The sequence below is a fragment of the Sturnus vulgaris genome, chromosome 8 (genome assembly GCF_052056855.1).
Source record: "Sturnus vulgaris isolate bStuVul1 chromosome 8, bStuVul1.hap1, whole genome shotgun sequence".
NCBI classification, from domain to species: Eukaryota; Metazoa; Chordata; class Aves; order Passeriformes; family Sturnidae; genus Sturnus; species Sturnus vulgaris.
Genome location: NC_142250.1, coordinates 34882924 through 34899529, shown reverse-complemented (window position 1 = coordinate 34899529; position 16606 = coordinate 34882924). Strand labels below are relative to the sequence as shown.

General features: G+C 42.5%; 1 protein-coding gene across 2 annotated transcripts in view; it reads right to left on the bottom strand.

The window, feature by feature from the left end:
* Window positions 1–16606, bottom strand: part of LHPP (phospholysine phosphohistidine inorganic pyrophosphate phosphatase) — a 72259-nt gene that overhangs the window by 44829 nt on the left and 10824 nt on the right. Inside the window, exons 2-6 of one of the 2 annotated variants that reach the window (XM_014879611.2) lie at window positions 15434–15621; window positions 14188–14341; window positions 11810–11873; window positions 10826–10918; window positions 4917–5008 (exon numbers count right to left, since the gene is read on the bottom strand). In XM_014879611.2, coding sequence (XP_014735097.1) covers window positions 4917–5008; window positions 10826–10918; window positions 11810–11873; window positions 14188–14341; window positions 15434–15621 — 591 coding nt within the window. The remainder of the gene's footprint in view (window positions 1–4916; window positions 5009–10825; window positions 10919–11809; window positions 11874–14187; window positions 14342–15433; window positions 15622–16606) is intronic. The other variant, XM_088169431.1, reaches the window with a different exon arrangement.

Here is a 16606-nt window from a genome sequence, read left to right as displayed (position 1 = left end):
GAGATGGGAAAGAACTCATAAAATTGTTCATCGTGGCTGGGCTGGTAACACAGGGAGCAGGAGAGGGAGGGTGGAGGGATGCTCCTTCTCTGCAGAGCAGCAAGAGGTGACTGTTTCTTCACAGAAGTTGTAATGAGCTTTCACTGAATTACAGTGAAATTACACTGTAATTACAGTGAGTGACAGCAGTGAATTTATCTATGTGTGGAGATTTTTTTAAGAATATTTTTATAACTTCATTTAATGACACAATCTGCTTTTCCCATTCTTTAGTCAGCTGATGATGGCAGCCTAAAAGACTTCTCTGCTCCCAACTTTTGTCTTGGTCACATCTTGACTTCTCTCCTGGCAAGCCAATTTACTACAAATTCTGTGTGTTTTCTTTAATCAGGCAAGAGGAACAGATCACAAGCCACTTTATTAAGGAAGCCAGGATAATTATTCTCCAAGGATAATTAAAAAGTAGGGATAGATGAAGTAACTTGACCCAGTTCTCCTGGAGAACAGTGGCAGAGCTGGCAGCTCTCACAGGCCTCCATCCTTTTATCCTCCATCCCTGGAGATTCCCTGATGTCTGTAACGAGGCAGCTCAGGGATGTTGACTCTGATGTCAGTACCAGCCATGAGATAAATCCCTGACCAAAGGAAGGAAACCCCAGGTGGGCACTGAGAGGGGATGAATCCACTCTGCCACATTCCAGAGCCATCCCAGAGCTCACAGGTGAGCAGGGGCAGGGGGAACTGCTGGAACCCTGGAAATTAGGAGTTTTACACTTTCTGTGCTGACAGGCACTAACCCTCAGGAAAACACTGCTTGTGACCTGAAGCTGTGGAAAAGGCTCCCAAAGTTAAGTAATAAAACTAGAATCACTAGTGTGTAGTTTGAACAGAAGTGTGTAATGTCACACGGTGAAAAACTTAAAATTTAAAGTTTTAGAATACAGCAATATGTAAAAAAGCAAAATGGAAGTTTTAGGGTGGAAGTTTCTTTCTTCTTCACCTTCTTCTTTATGAGTCTAAGTGAGATCTTATTTAATGAGATAAAAAATGCTGCATTACAGATTATGAGCAGTTATTAAGTTAACAATAACTTAAGTGTTAGCTCTTAATTAAACAGGCCTTAAAAGACCTTGTAACAAGAGAAATAAATCACCATTTCACCATTTCTAACTTGTTAACTAGAAGTGTTGTAGCACTCACTGTAATATAAATAAAAATTAATAGACTTATATGTTTATAAACAGAAAATTATATGTTTATAAACAGAAAATACCATCTCTCAAGGTTTTAACCCCAACCTTAGCAAAATAATAAAAAAAAAACCATAAAAAGCAATAAAGTGGTGCCTCGTGTGTGAAAAGTGATAGGCACCACTGCCATGAATATTCCTGGCTACTGCCACACACCAGCAATGGAAAGTTCATTATTTAAAAACCAAGGCCTGTAAATAACAACAAGGAGAAGGGGGAGGGCAATTCTTACCCCTTGCCAAGATCCAAGTGCCACCTGACACACCTGGAAGGTGTTTCCAGAGGTACAGGGAGACCCTTGGAAAAGCTTCAAAGTCATTTCTCTCTGCTCTAACTTGCAGGCTACAAAGAAGAACGAGGATATTACACAGCACTGCAGAATCAATAGTTATTGTGGGAATCATTGGTTTGATGTCAAGGCCAATTAGCTGCAAGTGGAATTAGCACATACCCCGAGCAGGAAGACAAGAACATGTTCTTCCCTGGATGGGAAAGGTGTTGGCCAGGTGTGCACAGAAACTCTGGAACTGGGCTCACATTTCCCAATGCTGACAAATCTCACAGCCCTCAGGAGCCTGCAGGAATGGCCTGATCTGTCCTGGACACGGGACAAACTGAGAGAGGAGAAACCTGCAGCCCAGACTGACCCTTTGCATCTGGAATTTACACCTAGGAAAGGCCAGACCTGGCCAACAATTATTCACCCTACACCAGGTCACCCCAGTCTTATCCCCTCACCTTCCCACTTTGGCCCTGACTTGTGCCAGCAGAAGTTTTATTCCATGTTGCAGACAGAATTTATAACATTTCTTGGACTAATCTATGCCATGTCTACTCTGGCTACTGAGAAAGAGTTCAGCACTTGAGATCAAAGAGCAAAGAGTGTCATATTAAAGGAAATGGGCTGCACAGATTTTAATTAACTTTAAAGATCCAAGAGAAGCAAGACAAAGGAGCCAACTTGCAGGACTCTATGCAAGGTGATGCAAAGCTGTTTTTACAGCAGCTTAATCTACATTTTGAAGCTCATGCTGGGAGCAGCCAACAGTGGAGAAGACTTTGCAGAGCTCAGGAGGTGAGAACCTGGGGAGGAGGCAACCCCAGGGCATATCCCTGGGTGGGCAGCAGACCTTAAAAACCACAGAACTGTAAAATCACAGAGTATCCTGAGCTGGAAGTGACCCACAGGGATCATCCAGTCCAGCTCCTGTCCCTGCACAGACACCCCAACAATCCCACCTGGACATTCCTGGCAGTGTTGTCCAAATTCTCCTGGAACTCTGGGGTTGTGCCCATTCCCTGCAGAGCCTGGGAAGAACCTTTCCCTAAAATGCTCATGTAAACTGCCTTGAGCCCCAGAATCAGGAGAGCTGCCCCAAGCACCCTTGTGCACTGGAGGTGACAGCTGGGGACATCTGGGTGAGGAAAGAAGGGGACAACAGGGTCCCTTCCAACCCAAACCGTTCAGTGGTTCTGGTATTGAAACCTGTGGCAAAGCCACCACTCCACCGACACCTGCAGCAAAACCCTGACACCTCTGTGCTTTAAAAACCTTTAGAGAAACAGCCCTGGGTGGTGAGGAAGCCCCAGGCTGTGATGAGCATGAGCCAACGATGCCATCCAGAGGTGCTCGGGTGCAGCACAGAACTCTGTGTCATCAAAGGCTAAAGGGAAAGACAGCACCTTTGTATATCTTATATATCAGATTTTAAACTAACCCCACCACCAAATAATTGCATTTTGTCTATTTTTAATTTATCCTGCCCATCGCTTGTTCATTTTCTGTTGCTCCTCACTGTGTGCCTTGATTTTCTAAGTACATTAAATAAATCATTCTTAAAAATACAGATACACCTCTGACCTCTCCTGGCAAACAGGAGTTATTTCATTTTACTCCCAGTTGCTGAGAGCAGGCCTGGCACGACATAGGGAATTGAGAGAGACACTCATCTGCATTTCACTGCTCTGCAGGAGTGTCTGAGCTGAGAAAACACCAACCACACACTGAAACAGGAAACAATCTTTGTTGCCCATCTAGAACAGCTGGTGACTCCCTTTCAGCTGTGAAATCATGACTCAAACTTGATAGAAGAAAATGTTTTTCTAGCATATGACTGTAGGTATTTATGGGTGTTTGTGTACACAGAGTTGATGTGCCTGAACAGTGTGGATGCAGCATCACCTGGGGCGTATTTTATGATGGGCAAAGTATGGAACAGGAGAGATCTGGTCAGTAGCAAAGATCTAATTCACCTTTGTGTGCAAAGATACCTCTTTTACTGGCACCTGTACCTGTGTGGCAACAAAATGTGGATTTGCAAAGTGATTCTATTAATATCAGAATAAAATCAACTACTGAATCCTTATTTTTTCCATTAGGAACCTAATCATAGAAAGTCCTGAGTTGGAAGGGACCTGCATGGATCATCAAGTCCAGCTCCTAGGACTATGAAGATTACAGACAAATAATCCCAAAAGCACCAACTGTATAATTATTTTTTTAATCTGTGGGATTTCCCAAGCTTTATTCAGATACATATATGATTTTTTAGATATACTATCTTAAAATTATAGAAAATACAATACACTTGTACCTGACCTTTTTTCCTCAGAAACCATCACTTACTGGTCCATTAGAATTAAAGCACAGCGTATTATTTTATTATCTCACATAAAAAGGAAAATTGAGGAACAGATTGAGTTGAAAATGAACAAAATAACTTTTCAGATAGTTTATGGCATGCATGATTTTCATGTGTTGTATCCCTCCCCAAAGGAGCATCCTTCTTTTATAGTTTCAATACTTGAAAATGAAGAAAAACTGTGAAAATACAAATGACATCAGATGACAGAGGGTGTGGCTGAACCATGCTACGAGGAGGCATGGTGCTGGGTAAGAGGAAATGGTTAAAATGAGATTTTGAGTGATGGGATCAGAATGCCAAATGGAGAGACAGATCTCTACACCTTGAGCTGACCTCAAACCTAACCAGGCACCTGCTCAGCACTGGGTCATGTTCAGAGGTACACTCAGGGTCCCCCCCAGCAGCTGGGCTTGTGACAGTTCAGAGAGAGCCCAGGACCATGGGGACACCTGCACAAGGAGGGGTTTGCATGAGTGACCCTGCAGGACCCTGCAGTCTGGGAAGGCTCTCGTGTTTCAGACACCTCAGTGCTGAATGTGTGTCTGGAGGGAAGGGCAGACATCTGGAGCCCTTCCTAAAGCTCTGAGAGATGACCCACAGGGATGGCTGAGTCAACAATCTAATTTTATAATCCTAACCCCGCCACGGGTTTCAGACACATATCAAGTGTACAACACTTTCATGCAGCAGCAGGAAAAAAATAAGCAAACCCCAGGAAATAAATAAGCAAACCCCAGGAAATACACCAGTTCTACGTGCTGTGATGAAAAAAAATACAGAAGGAGTTGAGCAGAAAGTGTTTCTTCAAAAGATCAAAGACACTCTGTCCTCCCCTTCCTGCTACTTTCACACAGTGCTTTCCTAAAAGAAAATATCACCACCCACCCAAGTCTCTGCTGCACAGTGAGGTGCTTGGGCAGACAACAAATGCGAGCCTACATTGACCCCAAGGGGAAAGGATGTGGGAGAGGCACGGAAGAGCCCGGGGGCTGTGACTGGGATGGGCAGGGCGTGCACTGACCTGTACTTGCCCGTGCGCACCTGCAGCGCTCGCATCCCGCACTGCTGCGCGCCCCCGACGTCGCTCACGATGTCATCCCCGATCATGACGGCCTGTCAGGGCAGCGAAACACAGCAAAAGTTCATTCCTGCCATCCGTCACCCTCCCCTGACAACAACAAACAGCTTGATTTGAGGTCTAATGCTGCCACTGGACAAATTAAACAAGATAATGTTGTCGCGGTTATTGATTAGAAGTCATCCCGCCTTGAGGGTAATTCAGTGGCACAGCACACACCTGCACGATTTGTAATCAATCACAGAAATCAAAGGGATTTGGGGCACAGTTGTAAGAAAAGGGTGAGTTTTATGAAGTGAGGCCTCTTCTGTTCCTAACAATCCATTCCTGCTATGCTCCAAGCAGCTTAAATTAAGCTTAACTTCTTAAATCTGGTGTTCTACAGGCTGGGCAAAAGCTTAAGCTTGTAATCACTGAGAGCTTGATCCCAACCTGTTTTCAGGTTGATACAGAAATTTGGGAAACCGCTGTAAAATGGAATTTATTCATTTTTGCACAGTATGACACGATGTGTACAAGTCTAGCACTGTTTGTGTTACCATCAGCTTATGCCAATATTAATAAACAAAAATGAGTAGATTACCAAAAAAGGAACTGGTTGTCCTAAGATTTGCCTGGTGTTTGATAAAAAGAATACACAGAGCACATTCCTGCCTCTGTTAAAGATATTTATTAGATCAGTGTCTATCAACCAAGGCATCTTTCTGTTGACAACCACATCTACAAAATTTTAAGTGCTTATCATCCTGCATTACAAATCACTATATTTATTCCATTCTTCAAATTGAAAATGATTGGATGATGCCATTTCATACTTTCAACAAAACCCAGTATAAACACAAAACAGTAATTTCCCATCAATGACCCATAAAACTCAGCTTTACACCTCCCAAAAGTGCTCTGGATTATTCTGCAGAGAAGAGAGGCAGCACCTAAAACTGGGGAAGCACAGATTTGAAAGTCTGTAATGTGGTTTATCAATCAGATGTTTTCACCTTTTGTATTAAAGTTGAATTTTGTCTAATACAGTTAGATCTTCAACCATTTTATTTTCATCTTTTAAATCAGCCTTTTGCTTCATAAATTTAACTGTGTGGCTTTCCCAACCATGCTACCTTCCAACTCCAGACATTCCTGCCTGAATTTCCATGACTTCCCCAGCTCTGTTTTGCTTGAGAAAAAATAAGAATACTAAACCTCCTGAGCTATTTTTATGAATTATCTAATTGCAACAGGAAATACCAAAATTTTCTGAAAGGATTCATAAATCAAACTGAGCTACAATCAAGTTGATCTGGGACAGCTTCTCCTGTAGATAGTTCACCTTTCCTTAGTACTCTTCCAAACCAGCAATTCAGCATGAAATGGGAGAAAATGATGGGTTAGATTTAAGTAATTAGTAAATAAAACATGGAAATGTGGATAAGGAAAAAAGAATAATCCCACTTGCAGAGCTGCAAGAACCTGGCAAGACCATTCCCAGCCAACCACCATCACCAATTCCTCCCAGGCTGCTCCAGGACATTTAACCATTCTCAACCATTGGCTTTAAGAGATTATAATTCCTTTTTCTTACAAAATTCCTTCCAACACCTCCCCGAGGGTGAGAGGGAACAGACCTGCACCACCTTTTGCTCAGCCCAAACTCTGACAATTCAGGATGTAAAGACCACTTCAATCCTGCATCCTAATAACCCTAAAAAGGATTTCCTCTGCCAAAGGAAAAGGGCAGAGCACCAAGCACTCTCCTGCTCCCCAGGGCTGGATTTTACCCCATCCAGGGAAGTTTTCCAGCAAGACTCTGGCAGCTCTGGAAGTGCAGCTGCAGCTGAGCAGTGATGCCTGTCCAGGCCAGCTTGTGGCACACGCATACAAAAATGTGCTCCAGCCCCCAGGGATTTCACAGATTTACTATCGGTGAAGGGCAATAATCACTAAAGGAGGAGCAATTATTCCCAAATCATTTAGGATTTAAAAAATCATTGGCAAGAAGATAGAGGTCAAAAGGTGCGCTGTCAAGGGAAATAAAAAAACTCTACCTGTCAAACCTGGGTTTAACTTCCTCTCTGGCTGCAATATGGTAAGAAGAGAGAGAAAGATATAAAACTGAAAGGTCACATACCCACTGAAAGCAGGAATTAAAAGATCCCCATTCGTGTTCACATTTTACACAGGGATCACACTGTTAATCTGTTCAATCCTCCTGCAAAAGTTCCTTTTTTTTAGATTGGCTACAAATTAACTAAAAAGAAGGAAAAAAATGGAGTGAGTGTCTCTGGGTTTTAAGAAAATCATCAAAGAAGGAGTAATGGGTGTAATTTCTATTTCCCTAAGATGGTGAGTGGTTGTAGACACAGTAAATAAAGCACATGTGCCAAAGCTGGGGGGAAACACTGCTCTGAATGGGCTCCCATCAAACTCAGCCCAGAGGGGCACTGAGAACAGAGGAGGTCAACATGACCCCCAGGAATTTGGGGTGGAAAGGCAAAATATAAACCCCACAGTCAGCAATGCCCGAGACAGACCCTGAGCTGAATGCAGGTGAGCAGCCAAAACTAAAAATATCTTTAGAGATGCTGTTGGGGTGGTGAGTGGGAACCCCTGGTAGTTTTTGCCTGCAAACAGAGTTTCAGCATTCATTAACTGATCACAGAAAAATGTCTGATCAGAAAAGGAGTTACAGAGTAAGGAAATGAAGGAGGCAGAAAGATGGGAATACCCTGACTGCCCCAGCCCTGCTCGTGTTGCAGGCAGTGCTGACCAGGACGAGCTCAGATGGGGGATTTTGGAGGCTGGAGCCCATGCAGGATGCAAACAGGGATGCACAGGAGGCAGTGTGCTAACTCCACCAGAGTATTCAGCACACAGAATGATTCTAGAGTCAGACATATTTATGCCTAAACAGACTTCTTGCTACAGATTTAATAACCTTTACCAAGCTAAATGTGCCAGGACCATGAGGAAATAAAGCTTATACACCAAACCTTGATGTATTAAACACCTTTACACAAGAACTACAACACATTTAATTTTCTCCCTGCTCTCCTCCACCCAAGGAATAATTGTTTCTATCCCAGAACTCCAAAGGTGTGGGGCCAGACAGTTCTCACTATGCCTCCAGCTGGATTGAAGCTTGACACTTCCCTTGGCCACTCTTATTTTGGGATGGAAGATCTTGCCCTGCTGTGGCAGGGGAGCAAGGAGTGGATGTTGGCACAGGAGCAGGGCCCCTGTGGCACCCCTGGGTGACCTCTCCCTGCTCTCATGCACCACTGACTCCCACCTGAGGCTTGCAGGTGGCAGCAATGGGAATTGCTTAACTGCCAGTAGTTTATGGACTCCAGTACAACCTGCCATAACTCCCATTAAAGCAGGATAATTTGCTACAGAGAGAACTTTTTATGATTATATAAAACTACCAGAACCTTAACATTATTTAGGTTTTATTGTAAAGCTGTAAAAATCATCCACTGTTAACAGCTGCCTTAAAACACATGAATTAGGCATTTCAGTAACCTTTAAGATGTGTTATTCTTTGTCATAGTACTGAATTGTAAGATAGGTCTGGTTACCTCTAAGAGGTTTAAATTTCCAATCTATTAAAGTAATACTGGCAATCTGTTATTTCTAGGCCATTGAGGAAAGGTTAAAATGAAAATTGGACTTTAGGGAGTTCCTCTTATTCTAAGTGCAGGCTGAAAACATCTCAGCAGCAGAAGGCAAAGTCAGGGTCTCAGTAAGAAGCAGTTATCAAGGGAAACGACTGGTGATAACTTTATTGATTAAAGCAGCTTGAGGAATTTCAGAATTGCCACTGTCTCAAATTACTGTGGTAAGACAGCTTTATTAAAAAGGTATTTTTCATTAAAAGCCAAGTGAAAGAAAATTGTCCTATGTTTTCAAAAGCACAGCTCATCTAAAATAGTTTAATGATGGTATGGATTAAATGCATTCCACAGGTGGAATAAATTATTGGAATAAACATTTTGTAAAAGCAAAGGCAAGTAAAACCAGCTCCTGTCATGTCACTACAAATGCAGAGTTCATTCAGGAGACAGATTAAAATGTAATGCAGTGTATTACAGGAACTTACTGAAGTGACTATACCGAGGCTTTAAACTGAAAATAATGAGGTTTTATTACTGTGTACCAAGAACTAAACCAACCTGCAAATCCTTCTCCAAAAGTACATTAAAGTCACAAGGTTGAGCACTCAAAAGTCAGGAAAAGATGTCAGAATTAAGGCAGTTTTCTTGTTTGGAATTTGTCCCTCCTACACACGTGTGAATCATGATCCAGGCTTTAACTCCAGCAGTGTGGATTATTTTTTCCACAGTGGAAAGCATGGAGTGACTGGTGCCATCATCCAGTGGTGTCTGCTTCACTCCTCCTTGGTTAGGCACACACTCCCTTCATCTCCAAACTCTCTAAAAATAAAATATTATACTGACAAACTAGACATATCACTACAACAGATTGATGGCATTGAACATTATAAACTATATTTTTAAAAAAAGCCCAAACTCTGACAAAATATAAAGTTAGGCACGAGCAGCAGACATGGCAAACAGCAGAGAATGAGTAAATACTCTCTGCTTGGGACCATTCCTGCTTTTCTGTACCCAAACCAAATATTCCTGAAGCTGATGGGAACCCCTCACTAGGGCTCACCCTATGGGACCATTTTTGGCAGCCTGGGGATGCATTACACCAGATTTGTTTCCTGGGACAAGGATTTAGAGACAGGAGTCCTGCACCTGGGATAGTCCAGACTGGGCTCTCTTATTGCTGGGAAGACAGGACAGACTGAAAGGGGTACAGAAAAAAACAGGGGGACTGAATAGAGGGAAGCAGCAGAACTAAACCACACGGTTTTAATAAAAAAACAACTCCTGGAATGGTAACAAGTCTAGAGATAACTGGATGGAGAAAACATCCAGGAAGGCAAGCAGTTATTTTGGTTGTTAACCAGAGTAAAACTAGAAATAAGGGGATGCAGTTGAGAAGGGAAATATCCTGATAAATCTCAGGAAAAGCTGCCTTCTCACAAGACCCACTGGGCTTACACCATCCCCAGGGTACTGACAGTTGTTTGGCTCTCTGAAAACTACTGTGGACAAAACATTAATAACCGTGGAGCAGGGAACATTCCTGCATGGGGAAGGAGATGGATTAGATGGCCCACTAGGTCTTTTCCATCTCCCCACTCTATAATAAAGCAAAAGCCAAGCACACACTGAATTACAGGGCCATAATTTCATCTCCAGGCTCCAGGGACCTACAAGCCACCCCAAACTTCATTCCTGTTGTTTATAATGTCACCCAAACCCCCCTGATGGAATTATTGTGCTGTAATTCACTGCTGTTTGTGAGGCTTCTCATACTCATCCTTATGTCCTGTGTGACAGAACAACAAATCAATAAAGAGGAGCTGGGAACAACTACAGAGAGGGGGAAAATGGGCTGCACTGGGGAAGCACAACACATTCAGCACGTTTTTGGAAAGCCAGAAACACAGGAGGAGGCTTTGGGGTCAGTCAGTGCTTCCTATTCACCAAAATTATAAAATATTTTACTTCTGCCTTTCCCTTTTACTAAAAAAAGAGGTAGTCAGTGTGACAGCACAGGAAATAAATGACATTTTGGGATCAATTCTATCCCCCTGCAGCCTCCAGTCTCCAAGCAGACTGCCAGGCATCAGGGCACCACTTTTGCCTCTGCCAGGAATTGAGTTCTGGTCACATTCTCCTTCAGCCTCTTTTGGAACTTTTCAAATCTTTTCAAAGCAGGAGAAAAGCACCAGTGGACACAAATGTATGGCACAGCCTGTGGTCATGGCACATCAACCTTACCTGCTCTGGTGGAACTCCCAGTTCTGCCAGGGCTGACTCAAAAAAACTTTTTGCTGGTTTCCCCACCACCTCAGCCTGGACATCACAAGCATACTGAGGGAAAAAAAAAAAAAAAAAAGAGAGAGAAATACAAAAAATGCTGATTGGAAAAGGATTTGTTCAACTCTATAACTCCAGTTATAAAACCTTCGTGATTATTGATTTTTTGCCCTTAAATAACACAATGGATTAGCAGATGTAGGTGAATATCAGAGAATTTGGGTATCAGAAATGTTTAAAGTTCTCTGGCAGGAAAGAAAATGCTCTTGAAACACCTCAAGGTACAAATCTTCCACATTCTCCATCACTGAGTAATCTTCCAACTTAGTTCCAGTACTGCTCTTTTTGTTAGGAGCATCACTCTTAGAGACATAACAAATATCCTTTATATAAAACTACCAAAAATACTGGAGGGCCTTAAAAGATAAAGAGGATTTCTTCAACCACCTGGCATAATTTTAATCATTCAAGTGAAAAACCGAGTTTCAAATCTGGATTTTGAAGTTGTATTTGACAAAGCAGATTTTAGAAGTTATCTTTTCCTACAACTAAATATCAGTGCTATGCTGAAAAAAAATTTCTTCCTTGTTCCTAGACAAATAGAAGCCTAACAGATAACATGGACCTTCAGGTTTTCCTGGGTATCTTGCACACAGTATTCTGCTTTTTTCTTGTCTGACTCCTCCTTTCAAGGGCCTCACTTGCAATAAAGGTACCACAACGGAAAAAGTTCATGGTTTAAATAAAACAAATTTAAACTAAAGAACGAACAAAGGCAGAAAAGAAATGAATCCACCCATCTTTAGAATGCAGCAGATGAGTTTCAATGTGTGGAAACTCCCTCCACCAAGGTGAGTAATTACAGAAGATGACCCATATTTATCCCATATTTATCTTTTAATAAGGTGCACAGGGCGAGTAAGCATAATTCCAGCTATAAAATACCTCTAATGCCTTCATATATGCTCCAACATCAAGTTTCAGACCATCAGTTTCTTTATAGTAGCGTCTGGAAATGAAAGTGATAAAGTTCCCATGAAATGAAAATGCTGGCAGTTAAAGACAAAGAAACCACATTTTATTATTTCTGGCCCTTTATAGATGTCCATATGGCTGCATAAAGAGTCGAGTAATCAGAAAATCCCAGGCCTTGGTTTAGCACCAGGAGTTAAGGAAAGGACAGGCTCAGGGAAAGGGTCCCAGGTGCCCATCTGGGAACAACTTCACTGGTTCAAAGGGATTTCAGTGTGCTCAGATCAGCCTGGACTGGGCTGTGTTTCACTGCACAGGGACAAAAACCCCCTGGCAGGTCAAAGATCAGGGCTGGCACCAAGCAGCAGCTGTGACCCCTCCTCAGGGTGTCTGCAAGGAGAGCCCAGACAGGACCATCACTGCTGTCTCAGCCTCCCACTGGAGGAAATCCTGTTTATCAGGGCTAGGAAAGCCCTCCAAGATGAATTTTGTTCCTTCTAAAAATGCTCCCATTGCCATGGAGCTCACAGAATTAGAAGGTGTCTTCAGAGAGTTTTTCTGGAACAGCAATTCACATTCATGCAGGTCTTCCAAGCTCTGGGCAGAGCAAAGACAGGTTTCTATATGACAGGAAAAAAAGGCAGGATGAGGAGTCAGCTAAGATTTTATGCCTTATCCTTCTGCCATTTTCGATTATTCAGCATAGCCTTCCTTTAAAATGACCACTTGACCTTTGCTAGAGCAGCCATTAACCTTCTATAGTCTGGCGTAAACAGCTTAATTTTCTGACAGTGGCATGACAGAAGAAATTACAAAGCCAATTCCCACTCTCAGCCCAAAACAGATGCTAAATGTAAATCACTCCATTTCCAGGAGCAGGGCATTCTGCTTCAGTGACTCTGACACTTTTGTTTTCTGTGGAATGAACTAAAACTTCCACCAAAAAAACCAACCTGCTGGCCCAAGGCAGGCACCTTGCTAAGGTCCACCCAGCTGTGCTGGCTCTGCAGGTTAAAAACGAAGCTGGGTTTTGTATTTGGCCCTTTGCATCAATGAGGATTCTCCAGTCAGGAGAACAGCTCTTATAATTTATAATCTTCCTCCTTCGAGTCAGAGAACTCACCAGAGAACTAGTATTCACATTACCTCAGTGATCAACCATTAAAAAACAGTATGCTCTTGGTGAAAACTGAGCTCTGAATAGCCCAAAATCTTCATTTTTAAACAAAAAGTAGTATTTCAAAGAAGCAAAATAATTCGGTTTCTATCAATGAATGGCCAAATAAATACTTTTACATGCACAGGATACAAAGCATTTTTGCATTGATGGCAGTACAGCTCCTAAGCAAAGGCTGATTCTATATTTAATTTTGAATTATGGCATTACCTAACACAAAATTTGATTATTTTATGTAAATTAACCATTCTCCTGTTGGCTCAACATTTTCTCCTTATCCTTCTGAGAAACAGGAAGGATTTTTCACCCCTGTTAGAGGATTAGAGCCTGAGTGTCAGGTAAGGCAACTGCTCCTTCCCACTGATAAGTTCTCCCCAGCTGGATCAATAACCCACAAACTAAGAAGGGTTTCATGCCCATTACAGTCTATTGAACCACTGAGCAAAGTTGTCACTGCACTTTCCCCAAGATAAACATGCAGAGTCTCTTTCAAACCCATGCATCACACAACAGATAAGAACAACTCCTTGAAGGCAGGTGGGATTTGTTATTATTCATCACAAGAATTAATAATGTCCTGTTTAAAATCTCAGACTACATCTAAATTAATTATTTTCAGGAAAACATTCAAACTCCCTGACTGGATTTCTTCCCATGTGTGAAAGCAGGAGGTCAAAATTTACCTTTAATGGGGAGAGAATAATTAAAAATGCTGTCTGAAATTAAAACTACCAAAACAATTGATCTGCCACTTCAAAAGCACCAAAACCATCAAACTGCATCACAAATCTACACCAACAGCTCTTTACCCAAGCATGCCCTGTGGAAATTTTGGGTTTCTTTCACTATGAAAAATAATTTATATTCAATTCAGAGAGGAACACGTGGCTACAGGCAGCAGTTAAAGCAATGGTTCTCAACTCTGAGATATTAAATACTCACTTGGGGGTCACACACATCAAAATTCAAACTCTCTATGATTCCTAAGAGGTTTTGAGGCTCTCCAAAAGCACCAAAAGTCCTCTTCATTGACATCTGATCAGATCAGGCTCTCAGCTCAAGCACACAGATTAAAAACTGAAAAGTTGGTACCAGGAGCACCCACACTGATTTCTCCATTGAAGAAAGTATTAAAAAATGCAGAGACTTGAGGAAAAAACTGAGCTGGACTCACCCTTTTCCAAGGGAGATCAGAACAGGCTTCTCCATCCCAATCAGAAGTCGGAAAGCCTCGTTAAGGTTGGCATAGGTGAAGTTTTCTGCTGCATCTCCAAGAACCACACAGTTTGGGTTTGTCTTATCAATCTCAGCAAATTCAGGGACAAGATCTACAGGAGGAGGGAAAAAAACCAAAAAATCACAAATGGAAGTGATGGCATTTCCCCAGATTCCTGCTTCTCTTCACTCATGACAATGTGTGAAAAAATAAAAAATCTTGGTCTGAATCAAGTGCTGTTCAGACACCTATTTGCTGGAATCCTGAAGCCTGGGAGTTTTGAACTTTCTGTGATTTCTGGTACTGAGCCTCAAAAGAACACTGCTTTTGGCTTGAGGCCTTGGAGAAGGTTTCCAAATTGGAGTGATGGAGTTAGAATTACTGGTGTGTAGTTGGGGTAGAAGTGTGTAATATCACACAGTGAAGGGTTTGGAAGTTGGGGTTTGGTATGGGTATGGGACAAGATGGAAGTTCTGGGGCATTGTCTTTCTTCTTTCTTATTTCTCCTTCTTCTTGGTTTCAGGCAGTAATTTTTGATTGGATAGAAAATCCCACAGTGCAGATCACAGGTGTTTGGTCATTGGGTCAAAAGTATAAATAATAGAGATGTTAGCTTTTAATTGGACTGTTTGCCTTTAAAAGACCTTGTAACAAGCAAGACACAGCTCCATTTTCTCACTTCTAGCTTGTGTCTTGGGGTGACTTTATGGTGCTTGTATCCCCAATTGTCTGTTCTGTTAGTGTTGAATATTGAGTTCTGCAGGACTGAAGGGGGAGAGTTTTGTTGCTGAGTATTGTTCATTTTGTGCTGAAAAGTACTTTGCCTGTTAAAAAAATAGTTGGGTTTTTTTCCACTTCTCTCTGAGAAAATATTTCCCCGAGCCAGGTGGGAGAAAAACTACCTAAATCTGTTTCCCAAAAGAACCCCATTCAAATGTTTTCTCCCAAATTTGCCCTAAACCAGAACAAACACAGTTTGTTAGCTAGAAGTGCTGTAGCACCCACTGTATTTTAGATAAGAATTAATAAACAGCTGAGTCCAAACATGCAAATCCTTTCTCTCGCGCTTCAATCCCGGCTCTGAGCGAAGGTGGAAGAAGAAAGAAGCCAGCCACTAATAAGTGATGCTGCTATTCACCTGCCCTAAAACAAAGAGGAAAAAGAGCATTTCCCCTCCCTCCCTGTGTCCCCAGGGCTGTCCCACCGTGGTGCACCAGCAGGTGAGGTCTGAGCCCACGCTCTCTCAGCAGGTGACAGGCGGCCGGCGCTGGCGCGGTCACCTCGGCCACCGAGACCTCGAAGCCCATGGCCCGCAGCTTCCTCACAAAATCCTGCCTGGTCGCTTGGGTTTCGTTGGTGCAGAGCTGCAGCTTCAGCCCAGAGGCTTTGATCCTGCAGAGGGAAGGCAGCAAAAGGGTTTAGTGGATGAAGGAAATGAGAGGTGAAGATGATATTCCCAACCAGGAGCAGGATCCTTTGCTGTGACTGGATGCACCTGAAATCCTGACTGGGCACTGCAGCTGCCAGGTGCATCAGTGATGTTTTATCAACACTGCGGTGTTTTGGATGCCAGAAACCTGGGGGTTTTGAGCTTTCTGTGCTTTCTGGCACTGTGCCCCTGGAGAGCACTGCTTTTGACCCAAGGCTTTGGAGGAGGCTTCCAAATTTGAGTGATGGAGTCAAAATCATGGATGTGTAAATAAATAGAAGTGTGTGATTTCACATGGTGAAGGGTTTTGAATTTGAGGTTTTTGTAACATAGCAATAGGTATGGGACAAGATGGAGGATTTTGGGTGGTGTCTCTTTCAGTGCTCATCTTCCTTCTTCCTCATGGTTTCAGGCAGCAGTTTCTTGTTGGACATTCAATGTCACACTGAGGGTCATGGGAATTTAGTTATTGGGTGAAAAGTATAAATAATACAGGTGTTAATTCTCTGTTGGACTGTTTAGCTTTAAGAGACCTTGTAACAGCTGGATTCAGCTCCATTTTGCTCACTTCTAGCAGGTAGCTAGAAGTGCTGCTGAACTCTCTGTACTTTAGAGAAGACTTAAAAAACAACCAAGCCTGAACACAAGAAAATCCATTTCTTTTATGAATTTTTTAATCCTGGCTCTGAGTGAAGACAGAAGAGACTCCAGACAAACCACTGATTAAGTGGTGCAAAAAACACCACCACTGTTACAGGGTGGATCCAGTCACATTTATCATTAAATCTCTCAAAAAACACCTGTGCTGTTACTTGGTGGATAATCCTGAAAAATCCAGCACTTTAAGTGATTCATTAATAAATGATTACGGGTAAATGGCTTCTGAGGGGAGGAAAACACATCCACGAGTGTCCAGAGCCAAGGACACGGCTCCTGTGGATTGGTACT